The sequence below is a fragment of the Stegostoma tigrinum genome, chromosome 23 (assembly GCF_030684315.1).
Source record: "Stegostoma tigrinum isolate sSteTig4 chromosome 23, sSteTig4.hap1, whole genome shotgun sequence".
NCBI lineage: Eukaryota > Metazoa > Chordata > Chondrichthyes > Orectolobiformes > Stegostomatidae > Stegostoma > Stegostoma tigrinum.
The window spans coordinates 22583164-22609644 of NC_081376.1; the positions used below are offsets into that span (position 1 = coordinate 22583164).

A 26481-nucleotide genomic window follows, 5' to 3' on the forward strand; every position below is an offset into this window, starting at 1 on the left:
CCATCGAGTCTGTGTTCAACTGGTATCAGGACGCTTTGTGACTATGTACTCGGAGGAGGAAGTTTGCTCACTAGTCAACAACTATATAGCTATTGAGAAACGTATTTAAATATCAGGTGAGGATTAGGATAGGCTGTGATGTCTTTCAAAGTCGACTTCTATGTCATAAGTAAATTCGTTTATGGAGACGTGAGTGAATTGAAGGATGCCTGCGAAGAGTAAAACCAATCAGAGAGGAATCACAGGCTCAGCTGTCATGGTGAGTGAGGGGCAGTTTCTTGCATTAGCTTCATGAACATTATATGCTGATCAACAGACCCCGCCCCTCTGTCATGTACACAGTTACCACCCCTCTCCTTCACTCTAAGCCGCTGCTGCACCGTACAGTGTCTAAATGGGCGATCGCAAGGTGATCAATGTTTACCTCTTGGGATTCGCCTTCATGCTCATCTTCACAGCCTTTACCACCTGCGGGAACATAGAGGTGAGCGTTAACTCGGTTAACATGAAGTATACGGGCAACGAGTCCCAGGGAAACAGAATTCAGTGTTAAACCTATTACAACGGTTAAGTACTGTGTTTTGGGTGCTGGAAACTTGAAATAAAGGCAGAAACATTCACCATCTCTGGACAGAGAAACGGAGTTAAAGTTTCAGGTCTGTAAACCTTCCTTAAAACCAACAATGCTTTGAGATGTAATAATTTATAAATGAAGTGGTGAAAGGGGTGGTTTAAAGAGCAAGCTGCAAGGTCTGTGATATGAAGGAAGATTCAGAACGAAGATGTTACAATGCAAAGAGAAATGTTAATAAGGATAAAAGAGTTCTAATTAATTAGGCTTGAATGGACAGGGTGGAATTTGCAACCAACAGTTGCTGTCCAAAACACAAGGGGCAAAGCTTTTATCTGAAATTGTTGAACTCAGTGCTGGATCCGGAAAGGCTGTAAAAAGTCCATAAAAAGGTTCCTCGAGTTTATGTTGAGTTTCTTGGATCCATGCAGGAGAGGTCAGAGTAGGAAAGTAGAGAATTAAAATTGAAGGCTACTGGATGCTTTGGTGCTAGCTTTGTGGCTTGAATAAAGGTGTACCACAAACTGATCACCTTATCTGCTTTTACCTTCCCCAAAGTATAGTGAACAATAAATCCAGAAGGTTTATTGAAAAAGAGGTTTAAGTAGAACTGTTTAATCACCTGGAAGGTGTGTGGTGGTCTCCAGTGGTGAGAATGTGCCAGGAAAAGGACAGGTTGCTTCTACTGTGCATGCTACTATGGGAAAAAGGGTTTTGGGAGTGGCTAAGAAGTGAACCCAGAGGTTTGGGGAATGCTGATAAGGGTTGGAGCTATGTTTAGTGCTGACATATTGTGGAGGCAACAAAAAGACCAGAAGATGACCTGTTGAACATGGAGGCTGGAGGTTGGAAGGTGAGAACAAGGGAATCTTCTCATGCTTCTGGCAGGGAAGGGGGCTTATACTCACCATTGCCAAGCAGTTGGCTGACATTGACTGACCAGCCCACTTTTGAAGAATGAAATATTGGAGGAGTGATGGCAAGAGGCCAGCTGGAAATAAGGGGACAAACAGACCTTACAGGAGAAACTGAAACAATTGGCTGCTGTTGCTATTTACTCATTGATTCATAACATGTGATCTCTTAACTGGGACACAACAAAAACTCTGTTCTTTAAATAACATTATCTCCCACCACCAACCCATGATCATGACATCATTTGAACAGGAGTCACAGGGCACGTCTCAATTTAACTTGCTGGTCAGAACCATACTATATTTACAGCACAGGGTAGGCCAATCATATCTGTGCTGGCAACCAAAAACAATCCCATTGCTTACCTCTCTCCTTATCACCCTGTATCTTCAAATCTTTCTATACCAATAAAAACCTTAGCAAACCACCCTTCTCTGCTCAAATACAGATTGTTTCAGTAACTCAAGTTCCTCATCATAACAATAAACACAATATTTGGACAAACTTAACATGAGATCTTTACTTGAGAACAAGTTTCATCTCTCTCTCCCACACTTTTTTTCTTTTTCTTTCTCTGTGTGACACCTACAGTGTAAATTCATCAGGATGACGGAAAGGTTGAGAATTAAGAGTTACTACATGACAGCTGAAATTTAAGTCTATATTCAAAGGAGTACAGAGAGTTAGTGAAAATCCAACAAGTAATCCATATTCTGGGAAAGCTTAAAATTATATGTTGAGACATTAATTCTACTGACTGATGACAAGAGGCCATAAATTAGTTCTTAGTACTAGAACAGAAAGAGACCTTTCAGCCCATGGAATTTGTTTCACAATTCAGGCTTAATTTGAAATGGTCAATCAGAATAACCATATTGATGTCAGGGTTGTTTAAGGTAAAAATGGTCAGCCTGACATGGGGGCACTAGTTGTTGTCTTATGGCACAGATTCAGACCAGACCCTTGTGTGTGGATGTTCTGCCTTGCCTGCAATCATTCTGTCAATGCAATGGAGTCAGCGTAGTCAGTTATCAAGATATATATATAATATGCTGTAACACAGTAAACTTAGAACGCAGACTGTGTGTAAGCCCGTGATATCATAGCATTGTAAATAATTAGTATTGTAAACAAATTTCAAATATCTGATTCAAGAAGAATCAAGAAAAAGGATGTTGCCAGGTATGGAAGGTTTGAGTTAGAAAGAAAGGCTGGATAGGTTGGGCCTTTTCTCACTGGAGCATAGGAAGTTGACAGGTCACCTTATGGAGGTTTACAAGCAGATAGGGTTAATGATAGGTGTCTTTTCCCTTGGATGAGGAATTTCAAGACTGGGGGGTTTTTAAGGTGAGAGGTGAGAAATTTAAAATAAGATATGAGGGGCAAAATGTTTACACACAAAGTGGTTTACATGCGGAATGAATTTCCTGAGGAAGTGGTGGATCCCATCACAGTTACAATTTTTAAAAATCACTTTGGTAAGTACAAGAATAGGAATGGTTTGGAGGGATATGGGCCAGGGGCAGGCAGGTGGGATTAGTTCATTTTGGAATTATGTTAAGCATGCGCAGGTTGGACCAAAAGGTATGTTTCCATGCTGTATGACTCTATGACTCTATAAGAACCCGACAGTCTGAGTTATATATTGTGTGCACTAATGTATAGTAAGCCATGTCTATCCTCCGTCAGCTGATGAATCAGTAATCCTCCATTTTGAACACCACGGGGGAGGGTGGCCAAGGGCATGGAATGTACCCTGGATGGTGGACTTCAAGATCCATCACAAGCAGTGGCTCAGTAGCACCACTATTGACCAAGCCAGTCTTTACCTAAAGCACATAGCTGCTAGACCTGATGTGTGGCTGGTGATAAATCAACTTGAACTCATCCTCACTAATCTACCCGTTATAAATGCATCCCTCATTAACAGTATTGGTAGGAGCAACTAGCCGACAGTCATTATATAAAGGAAGTCTCATTTTCACATTGAAGATACCCTTCATCATGTTGTGTGGCACTACCTAGGTGCCAAAGTGGACAGACTTCAAATAGATCCAGCAAGATGTTGTACACACTGGTAGGAATGACATTGTTAGGGAAAGGGTTAAGGTTTTGCAGAATGAATATAAGAGGTTAGATAGAAAGTTAACGAGCAGAGCCTCAAATGTAGTAATCTCTGGTTTGCTTCTAATGTCACATTCTAGTGAGCATTGGAATAAAAAGATAGGGCAGAGTAAGCCAGTTGCTGAAGAGATGTTGCAATGTGCAAGGATTCAGATCTTTGAATCATTGGGATGATTTCTGGAGAGAAAAGACCTGTTCAAAAGGGATGGGTTTCACTTGAATTGGAAAAGGGCCAATATTCTGGCAGGGCTGTTTGCCAGTTCTATTTCAGGAGGCTTTAAACTAGAGGGCAGTGGGGTTTCCTAAGTAGCATTAAAAATAGAAAGACAGATAAGTATGGTTCTGAATCAGAAAACTGTAAGTTAATTAGAAAAGGCAGGAGAGAGCAAGTCAGAGAACAAGGTAATTCTGAAGAATTAAACTGCATTTATTTCAACACAAAGCATCTTACAGGTAAGGCTGATGAACGCCAGGCAGGTGGGGACTTCAGATTGGAGGAAGCGGAGGTTAAAGATGTCAGCAAATATTCCTGTCAGCTGGTCCACACAGGATCTGAGCGCACGACTGGGGACTTCATCTGGGCCAGTCACTTTCCATGAGTTCAATCTCAAGAAGGTTCTCTGAGGGAATAGGTGTATCTGAAGCTGTCAGGGCTGGTAACACCATTTTACTGATGTTCTGTTCAAATTCAATGTAAAAAGCATTGAGCACATCAGAAGGGATGTATTTTTTCTTGGTCGCTATTCTGGTCTGCCTCATTTTGTAGCCTGTTATGTTGCGTGGGCTTTCCACACATGGTGGCTGTCTGTGTGGCTAGTTTGAGTCACTAACTTGGTTCTGTGTTGCCTCTTGGCATCTCTAGTGGCCTTGCGGAGGTCATATTTGGATTTCCTGTAAAGGTCTGGATAATCTGCCTTGAACGCCACATGTCTGGTCTTCAGTAGGCAATGGATTTCCTGCTTCTTCTTTTGTTTCCCCTTGGAGAACATACAGATTGACTTCTTTGGGATGCAGTCTGTGCTAATGAAGTCTATGACTGTGCTATCGGGATGGCAGATGTGAACTCGCACAGCAGGTAGATAGGGACGGCATTTCACTGTTAGATATTCTATGTGTGGGGAGCAGTAACTCGCCAGGGTCACCACATCTGAGCACTAAGAGTTACTGATTAGGATGTAGACTGCACTGGCCCTTGCCTTACCTGAGGACACCATGCAGTCCATGTGATGTATAGAGAAACCTTCAGGTTGTGAGGCACAGTCAGGTGTAGCAGGTGTGAGCCATGTCTCTGTAAAACAGAACACACACCAGTTTGTCAGTTCTGTCTGGAAGATAAGCCTAGCTTTAAGTTCGTCCATTTTGTTAGAGAAGTGAAGGTAGTCTGTGGGCAAGGGGTACTATCACATTTTATCAAACGTATTGTCTAGTCTCGGTCAGGGAGTGAGCCATGGTCAGTCAGGCACTTGGCGTGATCAGGATCCAGGGATCTGTGTCCCTCCAGTCCAGAGTCTGGCCCATGGTCAATCCTGTAGGTCAAGTCTAACCAGTCCAGAATTATCATTAAATCAGTCAGGGAGCTAGATTGTGCTCATGCAGACCTGTCCTTACAAATAATTTTGTGGGCTTGCCATAGTCACCTGAATATCAAGGGGGATTATCAGAGAGCAATCCATGCTGTACTTGGGAAAATGGGAAACTCAAAATTGGGTATGGGATGCATTGCGGCTGTGACTCTGAGGGAATAAAGACTATGAAGGAGGTCGACTCCAAAGTATAAGATTAGGGAGGTAATGGCCTAATCATATTTGAATCCTGCCATGGCAGATGGTTAGAATTTGAATTCAATGAAAATCTGGAATTAAGAGTCTAATGATGACTATGAATCCATTGTCGATGGTTGGAAAAACCCATCTGGTTCACTAATGTTCTTTAGGGAAGGGAACTGCCATCCTTTTTTTGATCTGCCTTACACGTGACTCCATACCCACAGAAATGTGGTTTACTCTAAACTGCCCCTGGGCAATTGGGATGGGGAATAAATTCTGACCCAACCAGCGGTGCTGTCATCCCATGAATGAAAAAAAAATTAGCATGGGAGGGTGTGGGATACTGGAGGAAGGAGAGTTTTGGCAAGTCAGCACCACTCTGACTTCAATGGCTGGACAACGGATAGTGATAGTGGTGAGAGGTATGTGCAGTCGCAGAGTTAGTGTAAGTGTAAGGTAGTAGAGAGAAGGCAGTGACACTTAGCTTTCAGAACACAGAAGATCACTAGATAATAAAATGTGAGGCTGGATGAACGCAGCAGGCCAAGCAGCATCTCAGGAGCACAAAAGCTGACGTTTTGGGCCTAGACCCTTCATCAGAGAGGGGGATGGGGTGAGGGTTCTGGAATAAATAGGGAGAGAGGGGGAGGCGGACCGAAGATGGAGAGAAAAGAAGATAGGTGGAGAGAGTATCGGTGGGGAGGTAGGGAGGGGATAGGTCAGTCCAGGGAAGACGGACAGGTCAAGGAGGTGGGATGAGGTTAGTAGGTAGATGGGGGTGCGGCTTGGGGTGGGAGGAAGGGATGGGTGAGAGGAAGAACAGGTTAGGGAGGCAGAGACAGGTTGGACTGGTTTTGGGATGCAGTGGGTGGAGGGGAAGAGCTGGGCTGGTTGTGTGGTGCAGTGGGGGGAGGGGACGAAGTGGGCTGGTTTAGGGACGCGGTGGGGGAAGGGGAGATTTTGAAACTGGTGAAGTCCACATTGATACCACATTGATACGCAACAAACAACTGCACCTCCCAGTCGCAAACCATTTCCACTCCCCCTCCCATTCTTTAGATGACATGTCCATCATGGGCCTCCTGCAGTGCCACAATGATGCCACCCGAAGGTTGCAGGAACAGCAACTCATGTTCCGCCTGGGAACCCTGCAGCCTAATGGTATCAATGTGGACTTCACCAGTTTTAAAATCTCCCCTTCCCCCACCGCATCCCTAAACCAGCCCAGTTTGTCCCCTCCCCCCCCACTGCACCACACAACCAGCCCAGCTCTTCCCCTCCACCCACTGCATCCCAAAACCAATCCAACCTGTCTCTGCCTCCCTAACCAGTTCTTCCTCTCACCCATCCCTTCCTCCCACCCCAAGCCGCACCCCCATCTACCTACTAACCTCATCCCACCTCCTTGACCTGTCTGCCTTCCCTGGATGACCTATCCCCTCCCTACCTCCCCACCTATACTCTCTCCACCTATCTTCTTTTCTCTCCATCTTCGGTCTGCCTCCCACTCTCTCCCTATTTATTCCAGAACCCTCACCCCATCCCCCTCTCTGATGAAGGGTCTAGGCCCGAAATGTCAGCTTTTGTGCTCCTGAGATGCTGCTTGGCCTGCTGTGTTCATCCAGCCTCACATTTTATTATCTTGGATTCTCCAGCATCTGCAGTTCCCATTATCACAGAAGATCACTAACCGTCTTGTACCCATGCTGTGCATTCCTCTCACTACAGGAAATGACACTGACCTGGGGTGCTACCTGTGTCCGTGTTGGGCTGTGTCTGGTGTTGGGCTGTGTCTGGTGCCATTCTGTCTGGCATTCTGTCCTCTCATTCTACTGTATATCCTAACGCAAAGTAACTATTCAGTATGTCTGTCATTTCCTTATTTTTGTTGACAGTATCACCTATATATTTTCAAGGGCCCCACATTACTCCAACTGTTGGGGTCCAGAATGATCCAAGAATGTTAATAAATGACCCAGTGAAGTAAACATCACCCACTGTAATAATATCATGAGCACTTCATGGGAGAGTACGTAGGATCTCATGGGAGACAGACCTAAGGCTGTGTCCTCCCAACAGTCTTTGTACTGATGTAGAGCCTATTCTTACAACCTGTGTATATTTACAGAGATGGAATAAACTACATCTTGCTTACTCTACAAGCCTCTTCTCATTGAACAAGAAAGTAGCTACCATTGCAAGCAAAAGACCAAGTAACCCTTAAAGAACACACAATTAGACGATATGGATGGCAGCACACACACCAACCACTTTCATATCCCAATGTAATTGCAAAAGTTTTTGGAGTCGATTTTGATAGTTGCAAACTTATTATACTCCCTTTTTATAGTTCCTATTTTCTGTTTTGTCCTTGTGCTGATTTTTTTCATATACACTTCCTGTTCACCAACATATGTGTTATTTTTTGCAATGGAGTTTTTAATGCTTTCCTTCTGATTTTATGTTTTTTCTCACCACTTTAGTTGTCTATGTCTCTATTTTGGGCAAATAGAAACCCTGCCCTATGGAAGCATAAGCTGATTATCTATCGTGTCAAATTCCTTTTTGAATGCTTGACTCTAATCAGTGGCATCAAACCCATGGACAGATAATCCCACGTTATAGTGATGGTCTTTGTTTCTTGCCAATAGAGTCAGCATTACCTGAAGTTAGAATCTACTACCTTTCACATTTATCCCTTCTAAACATTACATATCATTTCTTTATTCATAAGTAATTATAATTTTGCCACACACCATGCTTTGAACACAGAATTTACAGTGACTCTTAAGTGGAGTATTGAGAGAGTGCTGCACTATTACAAAGACTGCCTTTCAGATAAAACATTAACTATTAAACCAATGTGCATTCTGCTAGTTGGGGCAGATGTTAAAGATCCCAGATCCAGTATTGAAAGGAGACCTGTCCCTGATTCTGTGAGTCAATATGCAATTCTTAACCAAGACCATTAAAAAACCTATTAACACATTTCATTTCTGCTTGTGGGATCTAGCAATGTGGCGAATGGTTGGCCCTTGTGAGCCTGAGAAGTGTAATATGAACTTGCTTCTATTGTGGATATTTCTGAGCAATTTATAAATGTAAATCCTTTCAATGTTCTTTTGCAGCAAACAGTAATAAGGAGTTTGACCAACAGCAGTTTCTCCGGCAGTGGTTACAACAGGTACCAGAAATCCTGACTCTTTACTGACTGCTGAAACAGTCTGCAGCATTATATGCAGACTGATGTACCCCACACCCTATCTCACAGCCTTTACACGATGCTTCTGGTAGGTGTCTTAGTAGCCAATATCATTTGACTAATTGCCAGCCATTCACAGACTTAATCAGGGTTGAGGTAGGAAAGCAGTAGGGACCCATCCAATAAATCCCATATCACCAAACTCACCTCAAGGCGGGGGGTGGTGGGGGGTAGGCTGGTAACTTCTCTGAGGCGTACTTGAAATCTGATGTTCCCCAGGTTGCCAGGAATCAGTGCATCTTGATTTCACTCTTAAGCCTCGTCCATAGCAGAGGAATTCCTTGCAATATGTGAGGTCACATGATGAGACCATGGGTGAACATTTAGAACGCATTCCTGCTCCCTAGAAAATATTTTTCTGATTGTGATCTTATTGGAGTCTATTACTTGTTGCAGTCAACAACTTGCATTTTCATAGAACATTTAATGTGGTAAAATGCCTTAAGACGAACAAGACACAATTTGACACCAAGACAAAGAAGGAGATGTTCAGGACAGGGAACCAGAAGCTTGGCCAGTGTTGAGTTTTAAGAAGCACCCTGAAGGAGATAGAGAAATAAAGAAGTTAAGACAAGGAATTCCAAAGCTTACTACCCCTGCATCATTACTCCAACGGTGGAGTAATTAAAATCAGAGTGAGCAAGATGTCTGAGTTGGAGGTTGGCAGAAAACATGCAGAGTGGTACAGCTGGAGAAGTTTACAGATGGAGAGGGTTGAAACTATGGGGCAATTTGGAAACAAGAATGAGATTTTTAACATTCAGTTATTGTAGGACCAGGAGCTAATGTAGTTGAACAAAGAGAAAATGTCTCAGTAAAACTTGGTATGATTTGGGAATTGCAAAATGTATTTCTGTGCTTCCAACTGTTCTCAATATAATCAGTGAACATGCCTTGACTGTGTCTTACTACTAGTTTGAATCATCCTCATTATTATGGGCATCTTCTTCTATCTGTCCAATTTATAACCTAAGGATGTGTCGCACATCATTCTTCTGTTTCCGTAAGAAACATTTTTCTACAGAAGCCCATGATGGGTAAACTTCACAACAGTTGTGGAAAGAGATGCCATGGGCAGAGCAGAATATTGTAATGTTGCCAGTAGTAGTTGGAAGAGCAGGAATGAATCATTAAATAGTATGCCCAAGCATCAAACTTTCTTATGTTTCTTTTGCCAGCCTTGCCATTATCTATGGAGTGTTTTCAGCTTCTAATCTCATTGCACCATCTGTGGTAGCAGTTGTTGGACCGAAGATGTCAATGGTTTTCAGTGGAGTTGTTTACAGGTAATGTTGGACCCTATTGGATTTTTGTCTCTTACAATTCTGGTGGATTGAACACCAGATTCTTGGCGAAGGCACAGAAAAATCATGAATTTTTTTTGCCGGAATCTGTGGACTATCATTTCATGTTGCAGAGTGTAAAACTCAGGAAACCTGCCTGGAAGGGAACATCATTTATTGTTGAACACCAAAATATTGCCACTATTCTGACGTCCCTGCGTGGGACAGAAAGTTCTGCAGACCCATCCTTGGGCCTGCTTTTTGTTTTATGTCTGGAAGTGCTCTTACACAAAACTCAATAGCTTTCCCAACATCAAATCACTGTGACTTTTTTTTTGTTTTTAACTATTAACCGCCATTAGTGAATTAACTGTGTAGCCAGTTAGATGTTTACATGCAAAGCCCATTACAGGCAATGTGCACTGTCAAATGTGAAGAAAGGATGGGGAGAATGGAAAGGGGTAAATCAAAATAGAATCGGAGGGGGAAATATTGTATACTTATGGTGCCCACCTCTCTCTGAAGGCATTGAATGCGTTGATGGACACCACATGCTCCCCCTCCCACAGTGCCCAACTGAGTCTGCTTTTTTTAGTCAACCTAATCAGTCATGACATCTGGTGAAGGTGGTTTGGAGATAGCAACACAACCACTGCACCACAAGGGTACATTTCCCTGGGTCTCCTTTTTAAAAATATTTTCTAATGAACCTGTTCACCTCTGGAGCAGGTGGGATGATAATCTGGGTCTCCTGGCCCAAGGGTAGGCACACTACCATCATGCCACAAGACCCCTTCTGCGTCAGCTTTCTAGATGTTTTTGATCAAGCTGTTCAGGGATGATACTACACACCTCTGGATCAGGTGGGACTTGAACCCAGGTCTCTTGGCTCATTGCGCTACAACAGCCCCTTACAACATAGAACAGTACACGCCCTTTGGCCCACAGTGTTGTGCCGAATTTTTACCCTAAATCTAAGATCTATCTAACCTCCACCCCTACACTATACTATCATCCATAAGCCTATCTAATAGCCTCTTAAATGCCCCTAATGAGGCTGACTCCAGTACCCTCTCCAGCAATGCATTCCATGCCCCTACCACTCTGTGAGTAAAGAACCTACCTCTGACGTCTCCCCTATATTTATCTCTATTCACTTTAAAACTATGCCCCCTTGTAATAGCTACTTCCACCCTAGGAAAAAGTCTCTGGCTGTCCACTCTATCTATACCTCTGATCATTTTGTACACCTCTATTAAGTCACATCTCATCCTTTGTCATTCTAAAGAGAAAAGTCCTAACTCTCTCAACCTTTCCTCATAAGACCTTCCGTCCATTCCAGGCAACATCCTGCTAAATCTCCTCTGCACCTTTTCCAACATTTCCATGTCTTTCCTGTAATGAGGCGACCAGAACTGGATGCAATACTCCAGATGTGGCTGAACCAGGCTTTTGTATAGCAGGAGCATAACTTCACAACTCTTGAACTCAATCCCTCGATTAATGAAACCTAACACACCATACGCCTTCTTAACAACTCTATCCACCTGGGTGGCAGCTTTCAGGGAATTGTGGACATGAACCCCAAGATCCCTCCTCCTCCACACTGCCGAGAATCTTTCCGGTGACCCTGTATTCTGCTTTCAGATTTGCCCTTCCAAAATGAATCACCTCACACATTTCAGGGTGAAAATAGATTGAAAATAGATTATGGCATTGTACTATTTGGGGGAAATATCTGAATGCTGTCCTCCTGTTCTTATGATTGTCTGTTTCACAAGCATCTGGAATGAAGCTCAGACTTGTGGCCTTGTTGTTGCCCTTTATTGTTGGTGTGTTTTTTTTTGTTTATCCCCAGCGGTTACGTGGTTTCATTCAGTAAGCCAATGCTTTGGTCATTCTACATTACCTCCATCCTCATTGGATTTGCTGCAGCTGGTGAGTGGAATGCTTCTTGAACCTTTATTTCCAAATCTCAGTTCCAGCACATCTCCTCTCATGGAATCACAAAATCCTTACAGTGTGGACACAGGCCATTCAGCCTTCTAGTCCACATCACCCTCTGAACAGCATCCCACCCAGACCCATGCCTTCCTAACTTTATTCCCTGTAATCCTGTATTTCCCGTGGCTAATCTACGTAACCTGCACATTTTTGGACTGTGAGTGGAAACCATACGAAACCTACACAGACTCAGGGAAAACATGCAAACTGAACATAGACAGTTGCCTGAGGGTGGAATTGTACCCTGGTCCCTGGTGCTGAGAGGCAGCAGTGTTAATCACTGAGCCACCATGGTGTCCTGCCATCTTCTCTCCTGAGGAGCCCCATCTGCCTTGTCACTATCTCCACACCTTGGAGATGTCTCCTCATCATCTGTTTCAAATGAGTGATCAATCTTTGTGCATGAGCTCAGACAATGAAAATCCACACGCTATTGAAGTGAGGGGGTAGATGTGATGAGTAGGTTAAGAGGGGTTTGCAGCGAACTCTAGTCACGGTTTGAACAGATTTTCACATTCCCTATTAACCAGAGCAGTAATGGGATCAGAAATCCTGACTATCTTTCTGCTTTCTGCACACTTCCTCACACCAGGGACTCCAAACTCAGCTGTAGCCCCAATCACTATCTCACCATATGCCAGTTAACTCAATATAGTGGTACAGGTTCAGGAGACATCTCTGTCCATGTTCTCTCTTCTCTTTCAGTGCTATGGACTGCTCAGGGGAACTTCCTTATCTTGAACTCTGATTGCACCAATATCAATAGGAATACGGGGACCTTTTGGGCTCTGTTACAATCCAGGTAAGGAACTGCAGACTCTTAAAAGTACTGGGCAACATAGATATAGTCTGACCCTTTAATATTCTTTCTGCGTCCTGTATGGTGCCTGATATAATCTGATGGACTGGACTATCCCTCTTTCTAATGGGATAATAGAAACATACAGCATACAAGGAGGTCATTCAGCCCATTACATCCATGATTGGTTTGAATGACAGAAGGTTCACTTTGAGGTTACATACCAGCACGGAACAGTTCAATGAAATGATCTGTTTTGGTGTTGTAAATTGCATGTAATTCTGTGTCCTGGGATATCAATATACTGTTCTGAATGAAAAGTGGATACAATATTGTTTTTTCAGTTCTGCCACCTCATCTAGTAATGTGCCCAAAATAATCTACCGTGATGGGGAATCTCAGTCCTAGTGTTTTTCTTTATGTGTCTGATACATTCACCTCTCAACTAACATGCTTGATGTGTTATTACAGCATGTTGTTTGGAAACCTTTATGTTTACCTACAATGGAGAGACACAACAACAATCTCAGGTAAAGGACTGACTTTTCTTCCAGCTTTATCATTTTAAGGTGAGCGAGAGAGCAAGAAATGTGAAAAGCAGCGATGGGTAAAGTTTGTCAGGGGCATTAGGGGTGCATGGGGCTTTTGACTGTAGGGTATTGGGGTAATAGAAGGTCATGAAAGGTATGTTGAGGGATCAGGGTGACAAGACAAAAGGACTTGTTTGTGTGAATGCAAAGATGACAATCATAATGAGGTAAGGGAGCATTTAGCCCTGTTGGTGCCTTGAATACAAGGTCAATTTGGGCATTTCCCTAGACAATGTCAGATATTTCAACAAGTCTGGATCCCCTCAGTCTCCCAACTGCCTTCGATTTTCTGTCTGTCACAGTTCCTCTGGATTTTGTTTGTATTCATTTGTGGCATGTGGATATTGCTGGCTAAACCAGGATTTATTGCCCTCCTCTAATTGCACTGGAGATGGTGAACTGCCTTTAGGAATGGAATTCAAGAATCTTGACCCAGCAACTTTGAAGGAACAGACATAGTTTCAAGTTAGGACGATGTGGGGCTTGGAAGGGACCTTGGAGGTGGAGGCATACCCATGTATATGCTGATGGTTTCCTTCTATATGGTAGTGGTTGAAAGTTTGGAAAGTACTGTGAAAAGAGCCTGGTGCGTTACTGCAGTTCATCTTGTATACTAAACACATTGCTGCCAGTATGTGTTAGTGGTGAAGAGACTGAATGGTTGAAAGTATTGAATGGAGTTCCCATCAAATGGACTGCTTTGTCCTGGATGGTGTCAAGCTTCTCGAATGTTATTGAAGCTGCACGCATCCAGGCAAATGGTGAGTATTCCATTCTCCTGAATTGTGCCTTATATCTGGTGAACAGGTTTTGAGGAGACAAGAGGCAACTCACTTGTCACAGCTTTCCTATGTCTGACTTGCTGTTGTCGCCAAAGTATTTATATGGCTAGTCTAGTTCAGGTTTTGGTTAACGGTAACCGTCAGGCTGTTGGTAGTGGGGTTTGCAATTGAATGCCAAGACATGACGGGTAGATTCAGTCTTATTGGAGATGATCATTACCCCACATCTACATGGCACAAATGCTACCAGCCACTTGTCAACCCAGGATGTTGTCCAGGATTTGCAGTCAATGGACACAAACTGCTATAGTGTGAGGTGTCTTGAATGGTGCTGGACTTTGAGTAATCATCAGTGAACATTCTGACCTTATTAAGGTGGGAAGGTCATTTATGAAGCAGCTGAAGATGACTGGATCTTGAACATTGCCTTGATAAGCTCCTTCAGAAATGTCCTGGAGCTGAGATGGCTCCAACAACTATAACCATCTTCCTTTGTGCTGGTAATGATTCAACCAGCAAGAGGCTTCTTCTGATTCCCATTAATTCCATTTTTGCTTGGGACCTTGATGCTGAGGGCAGTCAATCTCATCTCACCTCACCTCCGGAGTTCAGTTCTTTAGTTGATAGTTGAGCTATCAGTATTGGAAATACACATCCTTGTAATGGTCCACCAAAAAATACTTTCTAAGCAACCTGTATCAAAGATGTTATTACACAGCTCAAGTTGGACTTGAGCCCAGGCTTCCTGGTCTAGAGGTAAAGAAACTATCCCTGTGTCACAAGAGGTTGATTAGAAAATGTACTAAAAAAGTGGGATACCTGAAGTAATAATCCAAAGTGATTCCATTAGGTGTAGGGAAAATTTGTGATGTTGTGTGGTTTGGTGAAAGGTGGTAGGTAATGTCAGTTTCACTCTGGTTGCACTGTATGTGTCTGCTTATAAAACTAAAATGTTTTTCATACTTTTAAAACATTTAAAATAAAAGTAAAATTTGTCTTAAAAAAACTGTGGGTCTATGAAAAACAAGGAAAAAAAAAGGTTCCATTTTGATTTAGTCCCCACCCTCGCTCCCTTTATTTACCCATACTTTTTGGTGTTATTGCATTGCCCTAATTGGCTTTGTATGTGATTTGGGGATTGTAAAAAAACATTCAGTTGTGCATGAAAGCACTTCTGGGTATGAAACAAAATATTTTAAAAAACATGGGCACCGCTATAGGTAAGCACACAAATTGGTAATTGAACCAGAAGCTCAGGTGATTTAGTGGTGGATTGCAAAGGAAAGAATAACATGGGTGAACTGGTGATGGAAAACAAACAGTTCAGAAATGCCTTATCTCCCTCTCCAAATCCATTTATTTTAATCCCTTCCCTTTCTTCCTCACCTTCCCTTGGTAAGTAGTGCTTGTTAGTTGTTTTTTTGATTGGTGATTGGTGATTGATTTTTTGGTGATTTTATGGTACATATAAAAAAAATTTTGGGGGGCTGGACAGCATTATTTTCCCCTCCAAATCCATTTTTATCTTAGTCAGCAGTCATTACAAAGTCAATATTAGGCGAACTTTTAATCATAGATTTTGTTGAATTCAAGTTTCAATTCTTACCACGGTGGAATTCACACCCATTTTCCTAAAATATCAGCCTGAGGTTCTGAATTAGCTGTCTAGTGACATTACCAGCACCCTGCTATTTCTCTTTGACCTCCTTGACTGTCTTAAACCTTCTAACCATCTGAGCCTCCCTGTCCACCTCAGGCTTACTGACCCACAAATGCGACAATAGCATAATTCCACCATGGCCTCCACTAGCTCAGGTACTGAGTGATCTATATACAGGACGTGCCTCGCTGTGGTACAGGGTTCCACTGATACAGGATCAAGTCTCTTGCCTCTGAGTAAGTAGGTCCTGGATTTGAACCCATTACAAAACAACATGATTCTATAATCAGGCTGACACAGTATTGAGGGAGTTCTGCACTCCTTTTCTAATCAACCTGTTCTCAGATGTTATAACACACCGCTGGAGTAAGTGGAACTTGAACCCATGCCTCCTCGCTCAGATGTAGGAAAAATATCACTGCACCACTGAAAACTCCAGGGAGGCCAGTATCCCATCACCAAGTCACCCTTTTTTTGACGCATGCCAAGCCCTTGACACTGATCCAGCTCCCTCAGAGCCAACTCTCAGAGTGAACATGATGTCTGACACACCTGTTCATATCTCTCAGCCAGGGCTTCCTGATTGGACCAGATTAATAGCCCTAAAAATGGGAACTCAAATTCTATGAGGTCTGCCTGACTAACCTTGTTACAATCACTGCAACCACAAGAGTCCTAAAATTATACACTGTTCTTTTTGTGAGCCGCAGGCAATGACTAGTGGGGTAGACGTTTTGTAATCAACCTGTTCAGAGATGTTGTTACACATCACACACTTTGAGATGTCTAGACATTTGAAGAAAAATTTTGGAAATGCAAGTTTATTTTTCTTTGTGACTTGTCAGATCATGATAGGAGTACTTTGTTTATCGTATTGTTCGTGATCTCTCTTGCTGGGACAGTCATCCTACTTGCGCTGAAAAGCACCAAAAATGTGGACCACTACTCTGAGATCAATGATCCTCTACTTCTCGATCCTAGACCGTAAGTACTCAAGTGAAAACCAATGCACTGGCTCTCCTCCATTTGTCATGGATGGCTCTAAATTCAGGCAGATAAATCCCATGCAGTTCTCAAACTGGTCACGGCAGAATGCAAGAAAACTTTCTTACCCTGTTCCTAATTACCCTGGCTGAGATCAAGATCTCACTGTATTGCAATAAACAACGTGTCAAACCCAAAACAGGAAATCATTGGAAAAATTATTAAAATCACATTTGTGTCAGACATCACTCTGTGGCTAGTGCTGTTGTCTGAGAATCAGAAGGTCATGGGTTGAAGTTCAACTCTTGAGACTTGGGCACAAAATCCAGGCTGACAGTCCAGTGTAAATTTCAGGAGTAGGACAAATTCAAATGCCACCTACCCATTAATCCTATCTCAGGATGTTAGGGATCCTGAGGCATTGTTTCAGACATGCACAAGGGTGTTATCCCGTTGTCCTAATCCATGTTTTTTGTTCAGATAACACCTCAAAAAGATTTTCTTTGTCAGCAACAAATTTGTGTTTTTAGATGTGGCATCTTGTCACATTTCCTACATTACAACAGTGACTGTACCTGGCTGCAAAGCAGTTTGGGACATCCAGAGGTAGTCGAAAGTGCTATATAAATCAACTCTTTCTTTACTTTTTATTTTTATATTAGTCTTTATAACCATATGATTCATTTCAATGTTGACTAGGTTTAAAGAGAAGGTGATGTCGACCCTGGACCAGATTACATCAGAGTTCAGTAAGTTGTTCCTGTGCACAAGTGCCTGAGGATGCTGAACTCATTCCGGACGTCTGTTCTTGTCAAATGCTCCCAAATGTGATATGGTTCTGAATTGACACTTTTTGGCAATGGGTATAGTCTGGAGAAGATGGTATAGTGCTTGAGGGACATAGTGGGTTAGTGGTTGAGGGGTGATTGAGAGATATAGTAGATTAGTGATTTAGGGGTATGGTGGACTAGTACTTGAGGGGTATGATGGGATAAAGTCTGGATGGTAGAGTGAGTTAGTTAATGGAGGAATAAGGTGAGTTAGTGAGTGGAGATGTGTGGTCGTTTAGTGATTTGCATTGTATGAGTATTAGTGATTAGGGGTAAAGTGTGTTTATGTTTGAGGGCTAGGTGGGTTAGTAATTGGGAATGTAATGTAGGTTAGTGATTGGAGGTGTACAGTGGTCGGTTGTTGGGGGAACAATGGACAGTGATGGGAGGGATTGCATATAGTATGAGATAATTCAAGGTTATACACTTTGGAGGGTATGAATATTATTTAAATGGAAGAAGACTGCAGAAAGCTGCAGCACAGCCAGATTTGGGTGTTCTCGTGCATAAATCACAAAGGTAGCTTAGAAGTTCAGTGGGTAATACAGAAGGCAAATGGACTGTGGCTTTATTTCAAAGGGAATAGAGTACAAAAATAGGCAGTTCTTGCTAAAACTATGTAAGGAACTTGTCAGTTTACACCTATAATACTGCGAACAGTTTTGGTCACTTGATCCGAGAAAAGACATTCTGACATTAGAAGCAGTCTAGAGAAAGTTCACCCGGTTGATCCTGGGTATGGAGGGACTTCCTTGTATAGAGGTTGAGGAAGATGGGCCTGGACCTATTGGAGTTTAGAAGAGTGAGAGATGACTTCGATGAAACACAGGTAACTTGACAGAACAGATGGCTGAGAGGTTGTTTCTCCTAATGGGAGAGTCTAGGATTAGAGGGTATGATCTCAGAGAAAGGGGTTGTCCATTTAAGACAGAGATGAGGTGGAATTTCTTTTCTCAAAAAGTAGTGAATGTGTGGAATTCTTTAGTACAAAGAGCTAAATAAGCTAGGTTGTTAAGAATTAAGGTTGAGAAAAGACAGAGTTTTAATCAGTAATGGAATCAAAGATTATAGATTTGAGACTGGAAAGTGAATTATCAGAGCAGTCATGATCTAATTAAAGGGCAAAACAGGCTCAATAAGCTGAATGGCCTACTTCGGTTTCTGTATCTTATTTCTTACAGGGTATGGTAGACAATGATTGGGGTGTACAGTAGACTTGGAGGTATGCGTCGTCATTGACTGAAGGGGAGAGGGTGGTACATTTTAATTGGGGGAGTACAGTATGTTTTCACTTGGGATCCATTGATGAGGTGTTTCAGTGAGCAGAGTCTTCAGTGGATTTGTATTTGTGGGTAACAAGAGTATTCTGAGATGTAGGAAGCTTGAAGCCTTGGTGTGACGGAAGCCCTTTGTTTTGATGCTGGACTGTGAAGGTGTGTGGGTCTCTCAGGGACATGTTCCAGAGACATAACCCTCCAAGCTGATGTGGGAGATTCTGGTGCTTGGTAAAATGACCAGTCATAGGTCAGAGCACAGAGACTGAAAATTGGGAAACCTTCTCAGCCTCAATGTTATAATGTAGAAAAACATTCTTTCCTCAATGTGTTCAATCTCTTTTTCAGGGTCAATGTTGAGGGTGTTCTGTACTAAGAACATGGTGCTGCTGAGCATACCAATTGCCTACAGTGGTAAGTAAGTGAGAGTACGGCAATGGATGAGTGAACATATAGCAGGAAGTGAGAAATACAGACTGCATTATGTGAGAATGGATATCTGACAATTAAACTGTACCGCCAGAGCAGTGGGTGATGACGGCTCCTCCACCCCCACATCGTCCCAGATCTCTTCTTCCTGACACTGTCCCCATCTCTTATCTACACCTACACTGCACTCACTTCCACCACTCCTCACATTCATCCCCAACCCCGAATCCCCAATGCTGACCCCACCCCATCCCATTCCCTCCTCTCACTCTGACATTGTAAGGGACTGAATTTGGTGTCAGTCTGATCTGGTCCCTAAAGGACATGGATCCACCATGTTTCAACCACATTAGCAATTAGAGACCAAGAAGGGCAACTGATGAGGCAAGTTAGATTATGATGTTCAAAAAGTAGTGAAGAAAGAGCTTTACTTTGTATTTTACTTGTGCTGTACCTGCTGTCATAATCTTGGTGGGTCAGTCACTGGTTAATTTTTATTTTGGGGCTTTTGATGTTCCAGGCCTGGTGCTGACCTTTTACAGTGGGGTGTATGGAACATGCATTGGAGCCACCAGACAGTTTGGGACAATGGCCAAGGGTTTGATTGGTCTCTCAGGGATATTCATTGGCATTGGAGAAATTCTTGGTGAGTATGAAAAAAATACCAGGGCCACAAAGAGCCCGCAAGCATGGGAGAGAGGTCAGAGGAGGTTACATGTTGAGCAACAATGTAAAAGGTTGTATAGAGGGTCTGAGAGGGTGAGCAAAGTAGCCCAATATAAAAATTGAACCAGCACATTCTCTGTGAAATTAGGAATCAGAAAAAGTTGCGAAAATCTGGATTCTGTCTCCTAAGTGGATATAGGTCATCCTGAATCTAACAGAATAGCAGAAAAAGGCCTCAGTGGGTTAATTGGTCTCCTCATGTTCCTGTCAGATCAATGGTCCAAATGACTTCTTTGGTTAGTATGGACTGGTGGAAAGTGGGAAAGCATGGGGTTATAGACCACAATCTAATTCACAGTAGTTCCTCATTCATTGCTGTAAGTTCTTACAGGTATTCACTGGTGATTGCACAATATTCCCTACCATTCATGAAACTTCAGTTGAAATAGACCATGACCAAAATGTATCAAGACAAGACACAGGCTGGGGCTGATAAGTGGCAAGTGTCATTCATGCCACACAAGTGCCAGGCAATGACCATCTCAAACATCACCCATTCACATTTAATGCCACGACTATTGCTAAATTCCTCATTATCAACATGCTGGGGATTCCTGTTGACCAGAACTGAACTGGACCGATCACATGAATGCTGTAGCTACAAGAACAGGCTGGGAATACTGTGGCAAGTAATTCACCTTCTGTCTCCTCAGTGTCTGTTCAACATTTACACGGCACAAATCAGGTGTATGATGGAATGCTCTCTACTTATGTGGATAGTGCAGGTCCAACACACACAAAAGCCTGACACTATCCATAACAAATAGCTTGCTTCATTGGCATCCCATTCGCTAATTTTTACACTTAGTTACTTCACCACTTACACATAGTGGCAGCAATCTTTACTATCTACAAGTTGCACTGCAGCAATATGCCAATGTTCTTCAAGAACACCTTCCAAACCTGTGATTTGTACCATCTAGAATGTCAGGGGCAACAGATACATGGGTACATCACCAGCTACAAGTTCTCTTCCAATTCGTTTACGATCCTGACTTGGAACCAAATCCATTCCTTCAATGTTGCTGGGTCCAGATCCTGGAACTGCCATCCTCACAGCATTGAGAGTGTACCCACTCCCAGGTACTGCAGCAGTTCAAGAAACAATCCACCACCACCTTTTTGAGGGTATCTAATGATGGGCAATACATGCTGGCCCAGCCAGTGATGCCCTCATCCCATGAATGAATGTAAAATGAAGTTCAGCACTTTGTTTGTTTTTTGTTGTGAGCAAGTTGTGGTCTGTGGTGCTAAAAATCAGAAAGGGACCTCCTTATGTCCCCCTAGAATGACCATTCAGGTAATCTTAGTAGGGTGACAGCCTTTAGCTCATTAAACCCCTTCAGAAAATCTGCTCAACTGGCCCATTTAGAAATGCTTGAGTAGCTAGATATCAATGTTGTGTTCACATGGTAAATCTGTGTCTCTCTGTTACAGGAGGTGGGATATTTGGGCTGCTGTGTATCAATAATCAGTTCCGACGTACCTCAACAATCCTTCTCGGAGTCATTGTGCATTTTCTGGCTTTCTATCTGATCTTCCTTATAATCCCAGGTGATGCTCCAGTAGGGGATGCAACCAGTGCTCGCTATGAACCCTACCTGTTCCCCAGGTAAGATCTGCGAAAATGACCATACAAAACTGACGGACTGTGACAAAATTCCAGCTGGCTCACCTTAAGTAAGAAAGCCTGCCATCTTTACTAGTCTGGACTTATATGTGGCTCTAGACCCAAAGCAATGTGACTGAATCTTCACTATCTTCTGAATTGGCCTGTCAATTATTATATCATTATTGTACCAATTGTACCATTGTGCTATTAGCCAGTGGTTCAAGGTGAAGTAAAAACCAAAAAAACCGAGGATGCTGTAAATCAGAAACAAAAACAGAAATTCCTGGAAAAACTCAGCAAATCTGGCAGCGTCTGTGGAGAGAAATCAGAGTTAACATTAGATTAAGGACATGGGAGAGCTCAAGCCCCAAACTTATTGAACTCGATATTGAGTCCAGAGTGGAAAATGAGGTGCTGTTCTTCCAGCTTGTGCTGAGTTTCACTGGAACACTGCAGTAAGCCTGAGATGGCGATGTTGGCCACGGAACAAGTTGAAGTGGCAAAACACAAACAGAAATTGCTGGAAAAGCTCAGCAGGTCTGGCAACACTTGCGGAGAGAAATCCAGAGTTAATGTTTTGGACCTACATATAAACTGACATTTTCCTAGCTACCATCAGTTCTAAGGAAGGGTCACTCGATCCGAAACGTTAACTCTGATTTCTCTCCGCAGGTGCTGCCAGACCTACTGAGCTTTTCCAGCAATTTCTGTTTGTGTTTTGCCACTTCAACCTGTTCCCTGGTCAACATCTCCATCTCAGGCTTGCTGCAGTGTTCCAGCAAAACTCAGCACAAGCTGGAAGAACAGCACCTCATTTTCTGCTCTGGACTCAATATTGAGTTCAATAACATTAGGGCTTGAGCTCTCTCATGTCCTTATTCTAACTCCCATAGATCAGGCCTTATTAACACATAGTCGGCAATTACACACCACCCACTGTTGGCCACTAACAGTCCACATTAATAGCTATTCACCCTCCTGGCCAGGTAGTTATCCACTCCTTGTCTATCCAACTGTTCTTCTTTCTCTTTGGGCAGTGTCAGGGTGCTGAGCAGCACTGAGGTGTAGATAGATATTGAGCATGGACAATGTTGGGATGTAAGTGTAATAGGAGCATGAACACAATACTGGATCAGACTGTTTCAGGACAGATAATGGTCCTTGGTATCACAGGCAGGACAGTACCAATAACATTTATTGTGTTTACAGTCCCTCTGCAGCGTTAGTAAGCAGCTTCCTCCTTGGCCTTGGTGACAGTTGCTTCAACACTCAACTCTACAGCATTCTTGGCATCCTGTATGCACAGCAAAGTGGCCCAGCCTTTGCAATCTTCAAATTTGTACAGGTACAGTTGCAAGAAAGAATCAGTCTAACAATGCTATGTTTAATTTATTATCACTGAGCTAAGTTATGATCACAGTATCCAGTAACATCCCATTAACATAGGATATACATGCAGTATCCCTTAAGCCATTACATTGACTTAGGTTGTATACAGTATTCATTACGCATCCCAATGAGATACAAATGAATTCCAAACCAGACAGTGAAGTAGAAACTCAGTGAAAATATTTTTCTTGACAGCTAGTTTATTTAGAATGCAACTTTTCATGTATCTGCTTCCTATTAACTAAAACCAGTATTCCATAATCTCTCTTTACACTTGTTTGGTTAAAGGAATGAACAAATAAATAATTGACTTAAAATAACCATCATTTAAAAGCGTCAAGTCTCCCTTATAAGCCAAATAAATGAACAAAAACTAAAAATCAAATTAGCTATTTAAATCAAACTGAATAGTAATAGCCCCTTAAAAGGGGAATGGTAACACAAAAACTATCAAGCAATCGTTCTTCATATTATTTTGGGTAAGACCAATTAATCCAAATAAAACAAAAGACAGCCCTTATAAAAGGCGCTGAAATATGGGAAAATAACTCCAGAACAAAGATTGCAAAATTGAAATTTAAATTCCTTGGGAGTGATTATGCAATCCAGCCCCTGTGGTGCCCTCCGGTTGTAGGAAGGCCTGAGCAGACAGCGGATATGGCACGGTCTTGCTTTTTTGGAGGTGCTTTAAGGATATTTTCTAATTAACCTGTTCTGAAACTATACACCTTTGAACCTACACTTTCTGGCTCAGATATGATGACATATAGCACTTAATTAAATATTCCCCTTCACCTATGTATCATAACAATGTTCTTAGCATGCCATGAACAACACACAGTATCCAACGTTCATATTCTAACCTGTAATACACACAGTATCCATAATGCAGTGGTAGTCACGAGAAAATAAGTGAGACCCAATTGGATATTAGAAAATGTGTGTGTGTCTGGAATGTGTAGTAGAATTTAAAATACTTAGAGAATCATTGCAATTTATTTCCTCCAAAAGTATCTTGGTGATGTAGAACTCAAATAAAAATTATAAAAGACAAACACATCAGTAAAGGGTCTAGGCCTGAAACGTCAGCTTTTGTGCTCCTGAGATGCTGCTTGGCCTGCTGTGTTCATCCAGCTTCACACTTTGTTATCTTGGATTCTCCAGCATCTGCAGTTCCCATTATGTCTGAGTAACTGTACACTATATGTCAAGTGCACAGGTGTACTATTTTTAACTAGGTTTGCTGCTCTCCTGCTGTTTTATACTAGGATACCCACTGCCTTCCTACTTTTTAATATTGGGATCCCTGCTCTTTTCCTGCAGTCTTATAACAGAATCCCTGCTCTCCACCCATTGGTTTATACCGAGTTCTCCCTTCATCATTGCTGTTACATACTGCGATCTCTGCTGTCCTCCCACTGGTTTATACTGGGTTTCTTGTATCCTCCTGCACTGTTTTGCACTGAATTACAAATATAATGTGCATGACACTAAATTACAGTAGACTGTGTTTGCTGACACTGATGCACACGCATTATGTGCAGCTTTAAATTGCATATGCACAGACTTCAGGGTGTCATAGCCACATGATGTCACATGTAAAATCTACATGGTGATGTCAGTGCTTGAAACCATTTGATCCCCAATGAGCATACATGTGTAAATGCCCACAGTTGCCAGGGTCGGCAAACACTGCCATTATGTACACAAGTTATGCTTCACACAGGTGAGATACGGCCCCATCATCCATCATTATTAGAGTATAATACATTTAATCCTGTGCATGATATGTAACATCAAAGACATTAGAAAGGCCAATGGATGGTAACTAACCCAGTCCTAGGCTTTTAAAAGGATGAAGGAAGAGTACTTTCAGCTGGGATGGATCAGGGAAAAGTGGGAATTGTTTTGGTCCAAAAGTTTGATGACGTGTTAATAAATATTCATTGGCAGAGAGAGTTATTGGACTCTGGAACAGACTGAAACGGTGATTATGGATGCCCCCCCTGCATTCCTTTAACAGGACCTACAAATCTTTCTGAGTAAGCACGTTTTAATGGGTACAGGAGCAGTTAATCTGTGTATCCAGGTTACTCCCTGATTAGCGTAATAGGGAAGGAAATCCACTCCATCTATTTAAATTTCTTCTCACATTTGTTACCTCTGATGTTTCTGTCTCTCTGGCATGTTGGAGATAGCTGAGTTATTTGAAATGGTAGCATCACATCAGGACAGGGAAGAATTTAGCAGATCCTTTTCATATGTTTTGTGTACAGAACCTCGAAGTAGAAAATAATTACTGGCTCTGTCTGTGTGACTGTTTTCTTTCTGCTTGGCTTTCAGTCCATTTCTGCTGCAGTGGCTTTTGGATATAGCAACTATCTGGTGCTGCCGTCACAACTCCTTATTCTGACTGCATTCTGTTTTATTGGTACACTTTCCTTTTTCATTGTGGAAAAAATTGAAGACAATGCCTCAGGCTTGCAAGATTTCTGAGCATTTTTTTTCTTGGATGTGGTGGAGAATTTCCTCAAATCTGAATGAATTCCAGGATCTGCTGCTTTGGAATCTGCAGGACTTGTGAAAATCCATTGCTCTGCTAGTGGAGGGAGTTCTGTTTTAATCAGTGAAGGCCTTTGGTTGTGGAGACCATGCAGTGTAGCATTTTCAATACTTCTTAAAACTCTCTTCGGTCCCCAGTGTTGGAGCTGTCAGATTGAACCTACAACGGGGCTTCCCAAAGTGGAGGTAACAATGGCCATCATGGAGTTGTGCTACTTCTCTGATAGTTCCACATGCTGTCAGTCCTCACTCAGGGGTTGTGACAATTTTCAAGCCTTGAAATTGGATCAAGGCACAGGAGAAAAGTTTGGGAAGCATTGACCTAGAATGAGTGTTACAGGGGAAATAAGCCATCACTCACCCAACCTGAAAGTTTCTGCAAGCACTAAAATAAAAATTTCGAATATATTAACAGTATTGCTTTACACTGCAAAATAAATTTTCATACCCCTGTGTCTTACTTATGTCTTGCAAAGACTCATCTCACGAATTATCTACTTTATCTATCAATGCTGAGAATTTATAAGCAATGGCTAATTCTATACAAATCAAAGTATAAGCAAATAAGCATGCTCAGGTTCAAATCCCACCAGATGCTGAAGTATGGAATAACATGTCAGAACAGGTTAATTCAAAAAGGTATAAGCACATTATCTGGTAATAGCTCACAATCAGTCAAGTTTGTCACTGTCACTTGGTCTTCCAGGAATGGACAGGAGCTCAATGTGTGCTCATATCCTTCAGTTAGTGGTCACTCTTTGCATAACTGCAGGTGTAAGGTACAAATCCACATCATTAGAGAGGCTAGTCAATCACTATGTCTATCTTGTCTCTAGAAAACGTCTGAATACAAATCTCGTACTTAAGATTCTTGATCTGGGCCATTTCTAAGTTTTAAACTTCTCATCTCTGTTTTCAA

At 42.3% G+C, this 26481-nt stretch overlaps 1 protein-coding gene across 3 annotated transcripts; it reads left to right on the plus strand.

The window, feature by feature from the left end:
* Positions 1-372: 372 nt before the first annotated feature.
* LOC125462377 (UNC93-like protein MFSD11) lies at positions 373-26481 on the plus strand. Of its 3 annotated transcripts, none has more exons than XM_048552376.1 (13): positions 373-484; positions 8505-8560; positions 9817-9924; positions 11780-11859; positions 12631-12727; positions 13196-13254; positions 16602-16740; positions 17440-17489; positions 19193-19258; positions 19794-19919; positions 21437-21611; positions 22821-22956; positions 25344-26481. In XM_048552376.1, exons 1-13 carry the CDS (start codon positions 395-397, stop codon positions 25494-25496), a joined length of 1335 nt encoding a protein of 444 aa, XP_048408333.1. In that variant the 5' UTR covers positions 373-394; the 3' UTR covers positions 25497-26481. The 3 variants fall into 3 exon arrangements, with proteins under 3 accessions (XP_048408333.1, XP_048408336.1, XP_048408335.1); XM_048552378.1 differs by having other exon boundaries at positions 419-484; positions 8505-8666; XM_048552379.2 differs by lacking the exon at positions 8505-8560 and having other exon boundaries at positions 378-484; positions 25344-26480.

What these genes read in the sequence shown, in the direction of transcription:
- LOC125462377 (XM_048552376.1), top strand. Translation starts at nt 395, where the DNA reads ATGGGCGATCGCAAGGTGATCAATGTTTACCTCTTGGGATTCGCCTTC. An exon ending in CATTGGATTTGCTGCAGCTG is followed by an intron (nt 11,860 to 12,630) that starts GTGAGTGGAATG and finishes CTTCTCTTTCAG; the next exon opens with TGCTATGGACTGCTCAGGGG. An exon ending in CAATCTTCAAATTTGTACAG is followed by an intron (nt 22,957 to 25,343) that starts GTACAGTTGCAA and finishes CTTGGCTTTCAG; the next exon opens with TCCATTTCTGCTGCAGTGGC.